We start from the raw sequence: 18,693 nt of genomic DNA, 5'->3' as shown, positions 1-18,693 counted from the left end.
ATTACCATATCGGATTAGGGTTGGTGTGGCCGCAAATTGATGGTATTGGCCTCCAGGCGGTATCCCACAGTGCACCATTGTGATTGCTCTGGACAGCAATCCGAACTTGGATGCACTGGACAGGTAAACAGGAAAAGCCCCGCGAACTTTTGAATTTCATTTTCTGTTTGCCCAGCATAGAGCTCTGATCAGCACGGGTGGCGATGCAGTCCCAAATCCAAAAAGAGCTCCAGCATGGGCCATACGGGAGATACTGGATCTGATCGCTGTATGGCGAGACAAATCTGTTCTATCACAGCTCCATTTCAGAAGACAAAATGAGAAAGCATTTCAAAAAATCTCCAGGTTATGATAGACAGAGGCCACAGCACAGTGCTGCATGACAAGTGTAACGGAAAGCCAAAGAATCAAATGGACGCTCATGGAGGGAGGGAGGGGGTACTGAGGACTCCAGCTATCCCACAGTCCCCGCAGTCTCTGAAAAGCATTTGCATTCTTGGCTGAGCTCCCAATGCCTGTAGGGTCAAACATATTGTCTGGGGTGTTTCAGGGTATATGTCGTCAATTCCCCCCCCTTCCCCCGTGAAAGAAAAGGGGAAAAAATTGTTTCTTGACTTTTTTTATATGTCATCCTATGTCTACTGCATGCTGCTGGTAGACGCGGTGCTGCGGCAATGAATAGCAGCATCCTCTCCCCTTCCCTCCCCGGTGGCAGACAGTACAATATGACTGTTATCCATCATCATCATCAGCCCGTGTGTGCTCCTGGCTGGCCTCAGGTGAGGTCAGCCGGGGGCGCCTGGGTAAAAATAGGAATGACTCCCAGTCATTCCCGGTAGATGGTACAGAACAGCTGGTAACCGTCCTCATCATAGCAACTGGGGGCTGAGTTCCATCAGCCCCCCCCCTTCATGTCTAAAGAAAAGATTCTGTACTGCCTGGACTATCATAGCAGTGGGATGCTGGGCTCCTCTCCCCCACATCGTTTAATGTCCTGCCTGGACTATCATAGCAGCTGGAGGCTGCCTCCCCCTCCTTTTATCTCACTAAAAAGTCAGTGTTTCTTATTCCTGCATTCTTTATTACTTCATCACACAAATGGGGGACACTGCCACGGTGGCCCAGAAAGGTTGGGGGAGAAGGGAATCAACGGGTGGGGTTGTTGCAGGGGCAAGCTCGTGAATAGCATGCAGCTCATCATTTCTGTGGGATCTGCCATGGAGCGGCTGTGCTCTCTGGTTCTCTGATACACTGGTTCTCTAGTACACTTGCCCCATATTCTAGGCAAGACTGACTCTATTTTTAGATAAACTATAAAGGAGGGATTGACTCAGGGAGTCATTCCCATTTTTGTCTTTGCACGCCCTGGCCAACCTCAGCTAAGGCCAGCCAGGAGCACCCATGACAGCAGCAGATGGTACAGAACAACTGATAACTGTCATCTCATCGCCAATTTACAATGGCACAGCAGACGGTACAGAATGACTGGTAACTGTCTCTGCTGTCTTGCAACGGCAAATGAATGCTGCTGTGTAGCACTGCAGTACCACCTCTGTCAGCGGCATCCAGTACACATACGGTGACAGTGACAAAAGGCGAAACGGATTCCATGGTTGGCATGCTATGGCATCTGCCAGGGCAATCCAGAGAAAAAGGGCGAGAAATGATTGTCTGCCGTTGCTTTCATGGAGGAAGGAATGAGTGATGACATTTACCCAGAATCACCCGCGACACTGTTTTTGCACCATCATGCATTGGGATCTCAACCCAGAATTCCAATGGGCGGGGGAGACTGCGGGAACTATGGGATAGCTACAGGATAGCTACCCACAGTGCAGCTCTCCGGAAATCGACGCTAGCCTCGGTATATGGACGCACACCGCCGAATTAATGTGCTTAAGTGGGACCGCGTGCACTCGACTTTATACAATCTGTTTTACAAAACCGGATTATGTAAAATCGGAATAATCCCGTAGTGTAGACATACCCTGGGAGTCGGGACCCCTCAGGGGTTCACGAGGTTATTACATGGAGGGGGGCGGCACGAGCTGTCAACCTCCACCTCAAACCGCACTTTGTCTCCAGCATTTATAACAGTGTTAAATATATTAAAAAGTGTTTTTAATTTATATGGGGTGGGGTCGCACTCAGAGGCTTGATATGAGAAAGGGGTCACCAGTACAAAAGTTTGAGAGCCACTGTCTTAGAATACTCTTGGGCTATGTTTTCAAGCTTGCTCACATAACTGTGACACCTAAAAAGTTACTTTAAAAAAAAACGTAAAAATGGAGATTCTCCCGCAATCACATGAATGCAGGAGTTGGGGTTTTAAGAAAAACAAACATAGGAAGAGTCGTGATAAGAGTGGACTGGCAAAGGTGGGGTGCAGCTACGTATGTTTAACGATTATGGCAAGATCAGCAGTTTGCCACTTACTGAATAAGGCACCACTTTGCTCCTCTTCCTCCGTTTCTTTTCATCCTCCTTTTAAGATAATCCTTTGCTACCAGTCACTGTTTGTTTGGTTTCTGCTCTACAGAGGTTAGTATTAAAAATTCATTATTGCTGCTGGGATTTATCACGCCTCGCTCCTTCCCTCTCAGAACACCCACATGCATTTTCCCCTCACATGCTTCCACGACAGAAGCAGCCACAGTCTCAGCTGGCTGCTCTGCAAGCTCCTCAGCCACTAAAGCAAGAGCAGCGCGAGCCCCTCCTGCCAAACGGGCGGGCGTATGCGAGAAGCCCCGCCCCCTCCCCAGACCGAGCGCGCGCGTGGAATCGCATGCTTCGCCTAATCGGTTTGGCCTAAAGCGGCTTCCGTGAGCCTTCTGAAGCGCGCGTGAGCCGCAAAGTAATATGGCGGCCGCCAGTGGCTGCCAGTTCTGCGCCCGCCAGATGCTGCCCCGGCTTTGGGCGGGCCTGGCCGCAGGGTCCAGGCCGCTCCTCCGGGCATCGGCTTATTCCACCGCGCTAGTTGTGGGGAGCGGGGGGCCCAGCCCGCGCGAAGGTGAGACCCGCCCCGCCCCATTGTTGGGGCTCTGAGGAGGGTCTCTGTGTAGCGCGTCTCTGCTGGGGGTTTGTTTTGTTCTTTGACAGGAAAAATAAATGCAACAAGCGGCATAAATACAGTAAACTCCGATCAAGTTAAGCTTGTGCGTAACAGACTTTACTAGATTTGTCTTTCTTTTCGGTGTGGTATTGCCTCTCTCTGAATTCCCTGGCATGGTTTTGGGCTAATCACCCCTGTGACGCATCTGTATCAGTGTACCTGTACATGTGCTCGACGCCATCCTAACCCAGCTCTTTATCCGTAAACAGGATTGGCAAGTTGTTAACACTATACTTCTATGTGGTTTAGACAAATAAACCTTAAACACTTGCTATTGATGTTACCTGTCAGGTGCTCAAATACTATAGGGAAGATCTTTTTGCAATTTGTCCAAAGCCTGGAAGTAGATTTTGTTATAGTCATCATATCTTTGGTCTGATGTTGACTACTTTGGCTGTGAGTGTTCCATATACTTTGTCACTGTTGCTTCACAAATTGTCATCAGGCTATACCAATTGTTAATAAGATCAGACTTCCTACTCATGAATCAAACTTTGTATGTGTTAGCTTCTGTGCATATAAATATCTACTCTTGGGAGAGCAGGATCTTAGTGGGCAGGACAGAAGACTAGTTTATCAGATACATATTGCAAGGATTGATGCAGGTCACAAGAGCTAATTCAGTATTGCCATGAGTGGATAGAAATTAGTTGACTTGAGTGGAATTGGGGATACACTAGAGCTGAATTTGTCCTAACATCATTAGAGTGCTTAAAGATCTGCTAAATTACTACTAGTGTATGATTTTATTTGCTATATTGATTTTATCTCATTAAAAATTCTTGAAATACAAGCTTAAGAACATGAGGTTGGTGTTTCTTTTTGCCATTTTTAAAATTTAAATGTCCAGACAAGACTCTGAAAATGTACCAATATGAAAGATGGTTGGGCTGGGGAGGAAGTTAGCAAGAGAGGTCTATGGTCAGTTTCCTGTTGAGACGTCATTCTTTAGATGGTAGGTGTCTGGTAAATTTGAAACTCTTTCCTCATTCTGGCAGCTCAAAGTGAAAACTCCACTCTTTCCTCACTTTCCTTTCCAGTCCCCATTGCTGTGCTGCGGGATTGGGTGTATTTGTGTAAAAGTGACTTTCTTTAGATTGTTGTATGCAGTGTTGTTGTAGCTATGTTGGTCTCAGGATATTAGATACACAGGGTGGGTGAAATAATATTTCTCACTTGAGCAGCTGCTGTTCATGAGAGAGATGAGTTTACACCAGACCTGATGAAGAGACCCGTGTCATCTTGTCTCTCACCAGCAGAAGTTGGTCAAGTGAAAGATATTACCTCACCCATCTTGTCTCTCATTCTTCAGAGTTTCACAATTGCCAACCCAGAGGTGAAACTGAAGTGTCTTGTTCATTTTACTATGTTGCTCATAGCTTTCCTGAACAGCAACAGCAAAAGCACTAGAGCTGTGCTCAGACTCTGGAAGACAGCACTGTATTAATTTACATTTGAAAGGTTATCTCTGCAAATGTATGGGCTCTGCATAAAGGCTAGAAATTTAACTCTTTAAAGGAGAGCTTCAGTTCTGCAGAAACTGATGGCTGAGGTTGCTCTTTTCCACAGATAGCTTCCTTCCCACCGCTGACAAGTGATGTGTAATTTTAAATAGTCCTGATCTGAAAGCCAGTTCTTGTCATTGTTTTTCAATCTAACTATAACAATTAATTCTGCAGGTTGGATTTACCATTTAGTTTTACTGTTGTCTTGAGATGCCATGGAATGATGAGGCAAAGTAAAAATTGTTGAATGTGCAAGTTTTTAGCAATGCTGTTTAAGTCTTTCTGAAGATACTGCTTTATCTTGCAGTTGCAGCATCGAGAAGAAGCAGGACATCACAAATTGCAGGAAATAGAAGAGTGGTAAGAAATAAAAATGTTTGCAACTACCTTATCTGCAAGACTTTGTAGAGTGTTTACTTCATATTTTAGTAATTTGTCCATTAACCCTCCCTGTCCCAAGAAGCTTACAGTCCAACTGTAAGACAGCAGATGGATCCAGACAGTCATGAGAATACAAAGAAATGATGAGATGCTGTTGGTCAGCATGACAGGCAGCAGTTTCAGCACACCAGCGACCTACCCGTTGTCAAGGCTTTTGTTGGCATTGTGGCAAAGAGTTTTAAGGAAGGATTTGAAGGAGAAAAATGAAATGGCTTTGTGTATGTTAGGGCAGGGTGGATTGATTTAAATCAGTGACTTAAGTTACCAGCTTTAATTGCGATTTAAATCAACAAACAGGAAACTGAGATTTAAATTGTTTTTTTAGTCTTGTTTTGCATCTGTACTCTTAGTTTTTTCCTAAAGAAAGATTGATTCTCATTGCTTGGTAATCATTAAAACATATTGACTTGGAACTAAATATAGCCTTGAAACTAAATTTGATGTTTCTTTTTGTTAACCAGGAGGATATGCCATATTAATACACATTTATTTACGTCATATCTTACATCTATTCAGAAATTTAATTTTTACTCAGTAGATGAATGTTTTACTTATGATTTTTGTCATTTCTTTTGAAAAATTAACTAAAATTGCATAAAACAGTATTTTAAAAAAAATTTTTAGTTAAATAAAACTACCTGAAATGTGGAGGATACATAAGAAAAAAATTATCAAAACATGATTTTTTGCATTTAAAACTAACTGATTTATTAAACATGTGAATTGAATGTTTGTTTCTAGTCACCATTTTCCTTCAGAATTTTAGAACTAGTGGACCTCATTCTTGCACACTTAGTTTTTATGTATAGATTGGAAGAGGAAGACACGTTTTCCTACATTTTGAACTCCCAGCTGGTTTCTTAACTTTGAATGCACTAGTAATTGAACAGAACTAATTGAATAAACTAAAATGAAGAAAATATATATTTTTTTGCATCTGCAAAAGAGGCTACTTTTGTCAAGAACTGGTTTAACATTTCAACTAACTCTTGGTTACAGTTTAGTCCATGTCTTCCACCAGTGCAGTGGTTTAACTTTCTTTAAGACTTTGGCAGAAAACATGTACTGCCTCATAATATTGTTTAGTTTTAATTAAATGATTTCAATAGGTTATAATAAACGTAGGCCTTAAAACATATTTTTATAATTTCAAATGTAATTTTAAATAAGTTGATTAAAATTAAAACAGGTTTATTTTTTTAAAAAATCTTATTGATTTATTTACGTATTACACATACACACATTTTTATCCATCCTGTCTTATAGAAAGTTCCTCCCAAGCGTGAAAGGCAGCATATGAGAAAAGTTTTAGGTGCTTGCTTTGAAAATTTAACAAGCAGGCAATGGAGGCTGGCATCATGGACCATTTATAAGATAAGAATTGATCTTTAGACACTGAGGGCAGGTCTGCACTATGGAGGAAAGTCTGTCTAAGCTATATCAGTTCAGTTACGTTAGTAAGGTAACTCAAGTCGACATAGCTTAGCGTGGGGTCCACACTATGCTATGTTGACGGGAGAGCGATCTGTGGTCGATTTAGCAGGTCTTCACCAGTGGATTGATCGCCACAGCATCGATCCACTGGCAAGTGGGGATAAGCGATGAAGGACTTTGAAAGTGTTTGGTGTGGTACAGAGAAGGCAGTCCATGGAGGGATGCAAAGAGGGGTGATATTTTCAAAGCGACAGGGTAGAAAAATACAGTTTACAGCAACATTCTGAATGGCCATTAGTGTGGAAAGATTGCATTTGTTAAGGCCATAGAAAAAGAGGTTACAGTAATCAAGATGGGAGCCTGGATGGGGCTTTAACTGTGTGAATGGATGGGAAGGGATGTATCTTAGAGATGTTATGCTGAGGCCAAGCATTGCCGACTTCAGGTCCTCGGAGTTAAGGTTACACTTAAAAGAAACCCATATATGTTGAAGTGTGGTCTTGACTCTTGAGTTTTCTGCATTTGCAATACTTGATTTTAGGATAATTACATCAACTATCATGGCTTTGACACTAAACTACTATGCATACTCAACATTAACAGTGTCTGAGTGGGCTTTTTTTGTCTGGGACTCTCCTGTGTGGTTTTTTTTGGTCACACACAAGAAATCCAAAGGGGATGCATTATTTCTGATTATTTGAATGAAAACACACACACACACACACACACACACACACACACACACACACACACACACACACACACACACACACACACACACACACACACACACACACACACACACACACACACACACACACACACACACACTCTGCCTCTCCCTCTCGGGCAGATTCAGTGCCACACCAAAGCAGCCAGAGCACAGCAGCCGGTTAAGCTGAATCTACAACTGCTTTGTAATAGCAGCGCAGTGCAAAGTGGCCAAAACACTGGTGAATCTCACTCTAAACCAATTGAGTTATTGGTTTAAAGGGCTGTGTTAGTAAGATATGTGGTATGTGCAGTGGTGGCATAGAGCTTAGTCTGAGGCCCAGTGTGACTGTTCTTTAAAAGTTCCTTGTCTTGCTCCCTCGTCAGTACTCTCTTTGCTCAGTGGAGATGAAGTATCAGTGCCATGGGGGTCTTTCAAGCCCTAAAACCCAAGCTATATTGAAGTTGTTAAACTTTTAAAGAACAGTGACAGTTGTGTCAAACATTCTCACTGATAGATTGCTTGGCACATGTCCAGTCTCCCTCATACCACTGAATCATTACAACCATAGCTGTAGAATGAAAACTATCTGTAGATTCCTGTGGTGATGGCTTATGGTTATCTCTGTCACACTGGCCCTGCTTGTGTTACATTATCCAGTTTAATTACTTCTGAAAATCCTTAAACTAACAGATAATTCATTCTATGCTCAAAGAGTAAGAGTGTTAAGATCAGGGAGAATACATTGTATTTTTCTTACAAAACAAAGACAAACTCAGCCTTAACTGTGTGAAATCATGACCAATGCCTCAATAATCCATTCAAAATACTGCTGCAAAGATTACTTTCTTGACTTAACCCATCTCCCCCTTTGTGTCCTTCTGCTTGCTTCCCTTCTGTATTGCATCAAATATAATTTTTTTGGTCTTCACTTTAAGACTTTTCATGGGCTGTTTTCCTGCCCTACCTATCACTTCTTACGCTGTTGAGATGCAGAGTTCTGTATCTGCTCTACTAAATATGCCAGCCTACATCGCCCACTTCTACTTAAATTTTTGAAACAAGTACTTTCATGCTTTCTTCCAAGCTGCCCTTCGTGCATAGAAAGAGCTCCCTGTAAACATTTGCAAAGCCACTTCATTGTTGGCCTTCAAATCTTCTAAAACTCTTTTCTGTCATGAGGTTGACACAGCTGTGACCTCTGGGTTTTATGGTGGCCAGTATTCTCATCGTTATCCCATGCTCTTCATTCTGTTTGTATCCACGTGTTTCATCGTTCCATGAATAGTAAGTTCTTTGAGGCAGGGGTGGTCTCTTCGTATTTGTACAGTACCTTACACAATGGAGTCCTGATTCATGATTGGGACGCCTAAGGCACTGCCACAGTACAAATAATACATAATGAATTCTAAACCAAGCTACTCTGGGATATTACGAGCAAAAAAAGGTGGTGGTGGGGTGTTAAATCAAGTGAACTGCAGTTAAATTTTCAAAATACCATAATTTTTAACTCCTGTTTTGTTGGTTGTTCTATTGGAATTTAGTTTACCTGCTTAGCCACTCTGAAAAATCCCACTTGGTGCTTTTCTGCATCTTTAGGCATCTAAATACCTTTCAAAGTCTGTCCCTAAGAGCTCACATTAAACATCATTTGGTCATCTCTATGAACTTATAATGAAACCATGGAAGACTAGACTTAACTTTCCTGATACTTCTAGAATACAAGTGGAGGTGGGGGTGGCGGACCTTTTCTTTATGCAGCATAAATAAACCACAGATGGGCACAAGTCGCTCTTTTAAATTCCTTTGCATGTCCCCTTTGAACTTTTCTCAGAATGAAATAATAATAGTGATATAGAATAGAGGTCTAAAATTTGTGTTGGACTCATCTTCACTTTTTACATTTGCAGATTTGAAACATGGATGCGCGCGCACACACACAAAATACCTCAGGGTAAAGAGAAAGACTTTCTTGTTGTGAACATAGTTTTTTCTAGAACATCGTGATTGTAGTTGTTTGGTTAAAATAAGATGTTTATATGATAGAATAGATGTTCTACAGTTGAAAAGGAATTTATTAAACACTTACTGCAAAAGTATCTTTTCTTTAAACTCAATAACGAACTTAGCAAAAAGCATTTCTTGAAGTTACTGGCCTTAAGATCCACTGTAGCCTGCCAGTCAGTTATTCCTGAGAACACTCTTCACTTTGACTATTATTGGTCTCTCTCTCACAATAACTGACCCCCACCTATTTTGTATCATTTCTAATTTTTTTAGCCTGGAGCTCCTAGAACTGAAAAGATGGCTGTTGATCAGTACTGGGGCAATGTTTATCCAACTGCGGCAGCATTTAATCCTTCTTCGGTGCCTCTTCCCATCCGAATGGGCTATCCTGTGAAGAGAGGAGTACCTCCACCAAAAGAAGGCAATTTGGAGCTTATAAAGGTAGGTGCATCACAGTAGTCTTTATATAACTTAGTTTTATTCCAGCTCTCAAAGTCCAATGATTTACAATATGGCTTGATCAAAATATTTTCTCCAGATAGTACTTCATACTTGATAGATTTATATATACTTCATACATTTATCACACAATATATTTAACATAATACAGCTGTGCACCCAAGTAGCGAATGAAGGTGAAGAGAAACCGTTCAGCTTTAATATCAGTTTACTGTGATCCCTTAAACTTTCATGTGTACAGGGTCTGGTCCTGGTGACTTGATCTCATAACTTATTAATGAGACTTGTGCTGAATCACAGATGAGAAGAGACACTTGTTTAATCCTCTCTTTTGAATCTCCTATCACACACTTGGTCTAAAGAGAATTAAGTAGTATAAGTAGTAGAAAGTAGAATAAGTAGTCAGACTTGGTTTATTGAGCAAGTTATTGTCTGCTCAAGGGAGTGCCTTCAATTTTAAGTTCTCACAGCAGTTTGTTTGTTTATAAGCAAACTAGGTTACTGAAAAATAATCAAATATTTTATTTCAGATCCCCAACTTTTTGCATCTGACTCCCACAGCAATTAAGAAACATTGTACAGCTCTTAAAGGTGAGTTTTTGCCTTTTCTTTAAAAGAGTTTCCTTGAAATTCTTAAGACACTTTAATAAGTAATTTAATTTAATTACACCACTGTGTGATAAGATAATACGACCCACATACAAAGCTTGCTGCTTGTCAGATTTCTTTCTCAATATTGTCCAGTACCATTTTTCTTTTCCCATTGATTGTTATGGAATCATTTCACAAGTCTATATATATTCATGTTTCATCAGCTCTCAGGGAGTTGTGTTTTCCCAGAAAAGAGGCCACTGGGAGGTGTAGTGTGTTACTCTGGGTTGCGATGTATTTGATGTGCTGGTGAGATTGCTTTTCTCTTCTGTTAGGCTCAGCTAGTGTAGGGAAATGGATAACCTGATGTCTTGATGAGTATGGGGCTTGGATATGACTCAGTCCAGAGAAGACTACAGCCTGGTTTATGCACAGTGCTTTGTACCAGTAAAACTGTTGGTTAGGACTGAATTTTTTTTAAAACTGATATAGGTTCTCTGGTACAACCCCCCAATCTGGATGTAGTTATATCCACATAAATGTGCTTCTGCCCTAATCAGAAGAGGAAGCTATACTGCTATACATTTATACTTGTGTAATTTCATCCACCCTGGGGTTGTACTGCTTTAACTGTAGCATTTTAGCTATACCAGTATAAGGCCTGAGGAAAGCAGCTGGAAGAGTTGAAAAAGATTGTATAAATTTTCCAGCTGAGATTGCGCAGCAAATACAATTTGTTGTCTTTAGATGTTTGGTTGCTCTTGGATTCTGAGGTAGTGACTGAGGCCAGGAGTGTTTTTTTTCATCTGTGTCTTTTGAGAATTTCAACCTATCTTCTTCCAGTGAAGATCTTGCCATAGTTATCCATGCCAGTGTCCTCTCAAAATTAATTACTGTAATGTGTTCTGCTTGGTTCTACAACTTGAAATGGCTTGGAAATTAAAACTAATGATGAACATAGCAGTCCCCTCCTTAGGTGGAGTTTCATGCCAGGGCACATTCTACTGGTGCTATAGAATCTCTACTGTATGTCAGTAAGTTTCCAGATAGAATTCAAAACGTTGGTTTTAATTTATAGATCCCCTAAATAGCTTGAAACCTGGTTACTTGAGAGATCCATCTGTCTCTTCCCTTCATCTGAGATCAGTAAAAACATTTCAAGCAGGAGCCTCCTCCATACAGAATAGGGATCTACTGGCAGTGTGTTCTCTGGGAGGAATTCTCTACTTTGAAATTCAGGGGCCTTCTATCTTGAAATTTGTTTTTCACCCTCTGCCCAGACGCAACAGATCCGCTAACTGTTAACTAGAGCTGGTCAGGAATTTTTTAGAAAATTGTCCATGTGCCAAAATAGACTTCAAAACAGAGTCAGGTTTGATAAATCTTCCAACACCCTTTCCCTCCCCTTGCACTCCCCCCCCCCAAAAAAAAAAAAAAAGTTGAAGAAAAGCTTCAGAATTATTGAAACAAAACAATTTGGCTGACCCAAAAGAGAAAAAATAGCTTTTTGGTTTTCAGATGTTTTCAGAATTTTGATCTTTTTTTCCTGATTTGAGATGGGAAGGGAAAAGACTTCTCAAATATAAGATATATAAATATAATAAAATTCTCAAATATTTGTGAGTTTCCCACCCAGCTCTGCTATTAGCCTTTAGAATATTCTCCAAAGCCCATCTTTACTTCTGGACATCTGAAAAGGGTTCTTGCAGCATGCAGTTGATGAGCTGATTTCAAAAGTGAAGAAATATTGTTGTGGTGCTTGTAAACTAATAACAGCTTTATGTTTTCATTACGTAAGGGAATATGGTTTCCCTATAAATATACAAAAAATTTCTTTATAAATACAAGTAAGCGACAATTTTTTTTAAAACGTTACTTTTGTATCCCTCAGATTTCTGCACTGAGTGGCCAGCTGTATTGGACAGTGATGAGAAATGTGAGCAGCATTTTCCTATTGAAATTGAGACAGTAGATTATATTTCAGCAGGGCCATCTGTTCGTAATCCCAAAGCAAGAGTGGTGACTTTAAGAGTAAGTACTCTATTTTAGTAAACAACAAAGGCATTTTTAAGCTCTCAAGAAGTGTTGCAATTGAGCCTCAAATGAAAGGCAGTAGATTACTTTACTTTAAACAGAGCAACATGTAGAAACTCATTCATATTAGTATGACCTGTATCAGATATAAGTGAGGAGCAGTTTAAAGTAAAGCCAAAGTGGCATACTTCCTGTGCATTCAAATGTTCTGTAAGGCAGACAGAGATACCGTTATCATTCACATGAATTTATTTTAGAAACAGAAATGCCATCAAGCTTGATAAAGTCAAAGTCTTTGTTATTCCTTGGGTTAAGGATTCTTGCTTAAGTAATATCTAACCAATGACTGGCATTTTGTGGGCCTGATATCTTTTAGCATTCATTATTACTTTTGCATTTTTTCATTTGTTTGCTATAACTGTAAGACTTATTACAACAAGAAACTTTAATATAATGAGTTAACTTGTATTGTGGCCATAGGGATCTGTTTAACAGCTTTCTAATTAATCTCTCATGCTTTCTAATCTAATGTCATCAGGTTAATGTGCTCTGACTCGTGATGCTCATTATTAATTTGCTAGAATGTGATAGTAACAAAAGCTGGAATTGGAACTGTTCCCAAAAACAGAAATCTAGTCCTAGGAGTGCAGTCATTTCAGGTATTTTATTCTTTGTCTTCAAGGTGACTTACAAAGGGGAAAGGAGTTATAGTAAAACAGAAGACATATATCATCAAGCAGAATTAAAAATTATATTATATTTACCCCAGAAGTGGCAGAATATAAACTCATACCTGGTTTTGCTGGAGAACTAGAGCATTTGAGTGATATTTTACTCAGCTAGAACAGAAAGGGCAAAGTGAGTCATTATCAGAGAGCTTTAATTCACCTCTCTGTTGAGAGTTTGATATTCACGAGTTCAGAGGGACAAAACTCTTCTGTTTTATGAGTTAAGACATGGAAAGCAGGTATCCTGTTCTAGGGATGTGAAAACAGTGTAATCCTTCTTGGGGCCAGGATGGCATAAATAGTGTTGTTTTTTCCTCTACTATTTTAGGTAAAAGTAGTGTTTAAAATACTGTTCTATTATCTCAGTGGTCCTAATATAGTTATGACTTGACTAATATTCCAGGACCTACAACTACTTTAAAATGGAATTAAGGTTGTGAATAATGGAGTGGGATTAAAAATATTCCAGAGATGTTGTAATTATTATCCCCAAAATAAAGCATTACAAACTATGGTAATTGAATTAGTTAACTCTTCTGGATTTCTTTTTTTATATGTAAGGTAGAGATGCACAGTTAAGGCATGCATATAACCTTAGCTCTACCTTGTAGTGACATCCTGCAATAACCATATGATTAAGGCATTTCAGTGTTTGTGATCACAGATCAGATTAAATTGATTTTTAAAGACGTATTAGACTTTTTTGTATTTTTCCCCTTGTGTTGCCAATGCAAGGGAGAGTTAAGTTTTTACTGGATGCTTTAAATGTGCATTTCTTACACTAATATTTTTGCAGTACAACTGTTAACTCAATTTCCTGGGTTTGTAATGGTTTTAGGATAATTAAAGCATTGTTATGTTAGTTTATTCCCCCTCTAGTTACTGAAATCTACTTTTAAGCTTAACTGCATTTTAACTTAATTTTTTGTCTTAGAATCTTTGTAATTGAAAATGTCATACACTAAATAACAACACTAAAGAAGAAACACAGGGAACACGACTTTGTGATTGTAGTATTGACATTAAATAATTTTTTAAAACTTTTAGTTTGAGGGCAGATTCCAGTACACCAAAGCAGATAGCTTTGTGCAAAGCAGATAGCTGAGGGTACTGGTGAATTTGGCTCTTAATTTGCCGTTAATTTGACCTACTTGCATAGAGGGCTGAGTTAATCAGACAGATGGTATGTGAGGCAGTGGAAGAGAGGAGAACAGGGAGAACCCAATCCCAGTGTCTTTTGGCTTTACGGGTTACCCTATCTATCTATCTGGCAGTGCTGTCTCAGCATGCAGTGGAGTTCAGTAGCACTGATGCCCAAGCTATTATGTGGAAATGGAATCTTCTAGAGAGCAGCAACAGATTGGCTAAGTAATCAACCAGTGAGAACTCTTGACACGTGTCTAGTCCCCCTCATATGACTGACTCTTTACAATGAGTAGAATTGTTGTATGTAAAGTAACAATACAGGAACAGTGGTGACTGGTGGTTACAACCCTATCTGTGACCTATTATAATTACAAAAATATTAGATACAATTATTAACAACTTGGGTTATCGTTATGGGCAAGATAAGATTTCAGATGAGTTTAACTGTATGGATGTGTTATTCCACAAAGATCATTTGGGACAAAGGAAAGACTGAGAGGAATGCTAAATTTCTTGAATGACCCTATTTTTAAACTATAAGCAGACTTGATTATTCATTTTGTACTCAAAGTATAAGTACTGTAATGTTGGGAAGGATACACTGTTTTTCATACATAACAAGGAAGTTGTGGAAAATGGAAAATCCTAAGTATGGAGAATCAAGACCAGTGCCTCTAGTGTAAACTAACGTCCCTTGGGGTGCAGGTCTTTGGGATGCATGAGGAGGAGTATATTTGGTTTTGAAATCTTAAAGGCTTGTGTGTACTTTTTGGGTTTGGGGTGGAGGGGCTTTGGGATGGGGAAAGTGGTAGTAAGGGCATTGGACCCTGGTTGAGGTAGCCAGGTCCATCTCCATTTCCTGTGGTCGGGGTGATGAGGGTTGGCTTGAATGCTCTCTCTTGATGTCAGAATCCAAATACTTAGTAAGAATGCATAGAATGCTGTCAGTGACCGTCTATTATAACACATGGGTTCTGGGGGTGTGAAGTATATAATGCAGAAAATGGCTTTTGATTATCTCTCTCTCTCTGTTTTTGTGGAATGAACTTAGTGCTGTTGAAAAGCACTGTATTAACAGACCTACAGAGATTGTCATTTTCCAGCCTGATCTTTAGAATTGCCTTTGTGGCTGAGATATTAGCCCCGGGGTAGGCAACCTATGGCACATGCACTGAAGGCGGCACGTGAGCTGATTTTCAGTGGCACTCACGCTGCCTGGCCACTGGTCCGGGGGGCTCTGCATTTTAATTTAATTTTAAATGAAGCTTCTTAAACATTTTAAAAACCTTATTTACTTTACATACAATAGTTTAGTTATATATTATAGACTTCTAGAAAGAGGTCTTCTAAAAACGTTAAAATGTATTACTGGCATGCGAAACCTTAAATTAGAGTGAATAAATGAAGATTCGGAGCACCACTTCTGAAAGAGTGCTGGCCACTGTATTAGCCCTTTGTCTGAGCCCCCAACAGTGGGCTCTGTTGTATAATAAGGATGGGTCCCGTTAAAAACTTCAGAAGACCACGAGTTGTAAATTCTATAGAAGAGCCATCAGATTATGCTAACTTTGAATAATGGTTCACTTTACCTCTGAGCTGTCTAGTGGCCTGAGCTATCCAGTTTTTTTCCCTCTCATCTGCCCATTAGATATAAGTCGCTACATCTGTGAATTGGAACTGAATTTGACTTGTCAGTAACTAACAATTTTGTACTTTAGAATTAAGTAAAATCCTATCTAGCTGAAATGTGTGTCCTCTGATATTAGCATATGATATGCTGTTTATAGGATAGTGTGTGGCTATTTATTAGTATTCAACCAAAAAAAGAGAATAAAAATGAAACAGCCAGCCATATGGGCTTAACAAGCACTAATGATCATACCCGAGACCTCATTATTGAATTCTCTTTAGTGTTCTCTGATTAATCCTCTAACAACACAATCTGCCTGGTGTGGGAGGGGGGTATGGCGGGGGGGGATGTTACGGTGGAAAGCAGATGACATTTGGTCAAACAGTGACTGAGATTCTATCATAAGTTTGCAGGTATTTGCTGCAACAGTTTCCATTGTACCATGGAATAAAGAAACCTCTGATATGCAAATCTATATGAAACAAAAGGGCAGAATTGTATTGTTTTTGAAGAAAAAAATTGAGACTCTTTAATATCTTAATTTGTCCCCACAATTTTTTTATTCTCTCCTCCTTCAGTGCACTTGCTTGAGTCTAATCTCAAATAGGAATCTTGTCAGATGTTAGTTTAATCTAGTGTTATAAGATTGAAAATATAATCCGGTCATTTTACATCATCTACTATTAATGATACTATAGTTTATAAACATTAACTATCATAAAACAGTGTGGAGCAGTCTAGTTGATAGTTGGAAACAGTAACATTAATATCCTGCTTGAACTAGCTAACTGCCTAAAATGTCTGTCATAGTAACATGGCCCTGGATGAGCAGAAATAAAAATGAAATCTTTTTTTTTTTTTTTAACTTCCTGTAACATAAACTGAGCAGACAGTTAAATATTGCTTATGGAACACAGTAATACAAGAATGCTATGAAGGTGTTTATTGTCATGAGTATGGGATAATTACACTATACACATGCGAGTATAAAAGATACTGATACCCCACAATTTGTAGTATGAAAAGTACTGCTATGTTACAATGGAAGTGTTTTGCATTGTTGGTAAATATGAGCTAATGCCTGAGATCTGGGTTGGTGGTTTTCACTAACTTGCTTTAACAGAACCTCCTGGTATATAAATAGCATACATAGGCACTGTAAAATCATGACTAACGTGTGTTTGCCACCCAGTTTCTGAAACCCTTCAGAGCTCATAGCATAATCTATTCACGTAGCTTTCTGCAGCACTGACCTATTCTTAAAAGAAGTATTTGACAAAGAATGTTTGCCAAAACTTTAGCCACAAAATAATTAATTGAAGACGACGGTCATTCAAAAATGTGTTAAAACTGGCAGAAATGTCCTCTCAACTGTTCTAAATGGTGGCTTAGAGAAGAGTTTTTATTGTTGAAGCTTTAATAAAAAGTTAAACTACTTAGAACTTTGGTTTCTAAGATCTCATTCAGTCTGCTCTTTGTAGACCCTAAGGATCCAGTGGAAAATCTCATGAGAGTAGAAGTGTTTACTCATTACCTTTTTTAATGTGCTCTATGATGGTATAGCCATTCCCCTGGAAGAGATTCCATTTTTAAATCGTGTTGAACGTACGGGACCCACTCCTGCAGACGCTGGTGTCTGTCTTGCATGAAGCCAGACCTCTCAAGTGTACTGGATCATGTGCGACATTCTGATTTTAGGGTGAATCAGGCTGCCTCTTAAACAATAGGAGAAAATTCTGATCCCCTCCCCCCATACTGTAAGCAATAGACAGAATTCACATCTTACATCTGCTGACTGCTTTTTATATTTCCATACACTTACACAGCCCTTTATTACTAAAACCTCATATCCTGATACTAAAAAGTAGGCAGGATCCCCTTCTTACAAGTAACTTTACAGAGAGTGCATAAGGAAATTGCAGGCAGTACTGAGATTAGAGCTCTCTTCCACTCAAATTGCCTTTCAGACTGAATGTGCTAGATACATGCTTTGGTTATCCAGTCTCCAGTCACTGCACCACATTCTCTCCTAAAGCAAGAGTAAGAACTCAGTTTTTCTGATGTCCAAAATTCTAATGCTTGCCTAGTAAGTAGTCATGTAACCCACAGACTGTGTGTGTGATGAGTCCCCATCTAGTGGCTAGTCCACATAGAGGTCAGCATTTGTTAAAGGTTTGTAGTGGGATCTGAAGGTCCAGGTTTCAAATTCATGTAGAGTGAATTTACAGTTGCATGTGACAATGTGTTTTTTAATTTTCTTTCTAGAAACTGGTTAACGAAGTTAATAGACAGAACCTTGTTTAAAACAGAATGTACAGTTTAAAATAAAATGTATAAATTGTGGTGTCATGTAACAAAATACAGGTAATCCACATTTAGGTCATTTGTCAAATATTTTGATTGTGATGTCACATGCTGTCAGACTTCCATTTTCTCTGTAAGCCTGTCTCCTCTACACATTGCTAAAATTATAGAAATTGTTCTTACATAGACTTCTGCAATAGCATTGCCTTCTTTTCTTAAATCATAAGACCTCCAGAATAGGTAACATAGCTTTTGTGTATTTGTAAAAGGTTATGTGAAGTTACTTCTGTGATATTTCTAGTGCTAAACTTCCTTGTCCCTTTTTTTCCCTTGTTGGTTGAAGTCATATATTCCAAGTTCGGTGCCTCAGCCATTCTTGAGTCATTAGTTTAGTTTAATCCTACTCCTTATTAATCTAGTACTTTTTTCCTGAAGTTTGTTAAAGCCTCCCAATTCTTTTAACCCTTTAGCTAGCATTGCTCAGGGCTAGTCTACACTAGAATTGCTACAGTGACACAGCTGTAGTGCTGCTAGTGCAGACGCTGTATGCCGACGGGAGAGAGCTCTCCTGTTGGCATAATTACTCCGCC

At 39.5% G+C, this 18,693-nt stretch overlaps 1 protein-coding gene across 1 annotated transcript in view; it reads left to right on the top strand.

The window, feature by feature from the left end:
- Positions 1-2,818: 2,818 nt before the first annotated feature.
- MRPS35 (mitochondrial ribosomal protein S35) overlaps positions 2,819-18,693 on the top strand; it is a 53,558-nt gene continuing 37,683 nt past the window's right edge. The window contains exons 1-5 of the mRNA XM_030539169.1: positions 2,819-3,010; positions 4,925-4,977; positions 9,485-9,652; positions 10,201-10,261; positions 12,153-12,292. Of these exons, the coding sequence (XP_030395029.1) occupies positions 2,860-3,010; positions 4,925-4,977; positions 9,485-9,652; positions 10,201-10,261; positions 12,153-12,292 (573 nt within the window). The 5' untranslated portion in view covers positions 2,819-2,859. The remainder of the gene's footprint in view (positions 3,011-4,924; positions 4,978-9,484; positions 9,653-10,200; positions 10,262-12,152; positions 12,293-18,693) is intronic.

The sequence above is a fragment of the Gopherus evgoodei genome, chromosome 1 (genome assembly GCF_007399415.2).
Source record: "Gopherus evgoodei ecotype Sinaloan lineage chromosome 1, rGopEvg1_v1.p, whole genome shotgun sequence".
NCBI classification, from domain to species: Eukaryota; Metazoa; Chordata; order Testudines; family Testudinidae; genus Gopherus; species Gopherus evgoodei.
The sequence above is the reverse complement of the archived record's forward strand: the minus strand, read 5'-3'. Positions and strand labels throughout refer to the sequence as shown.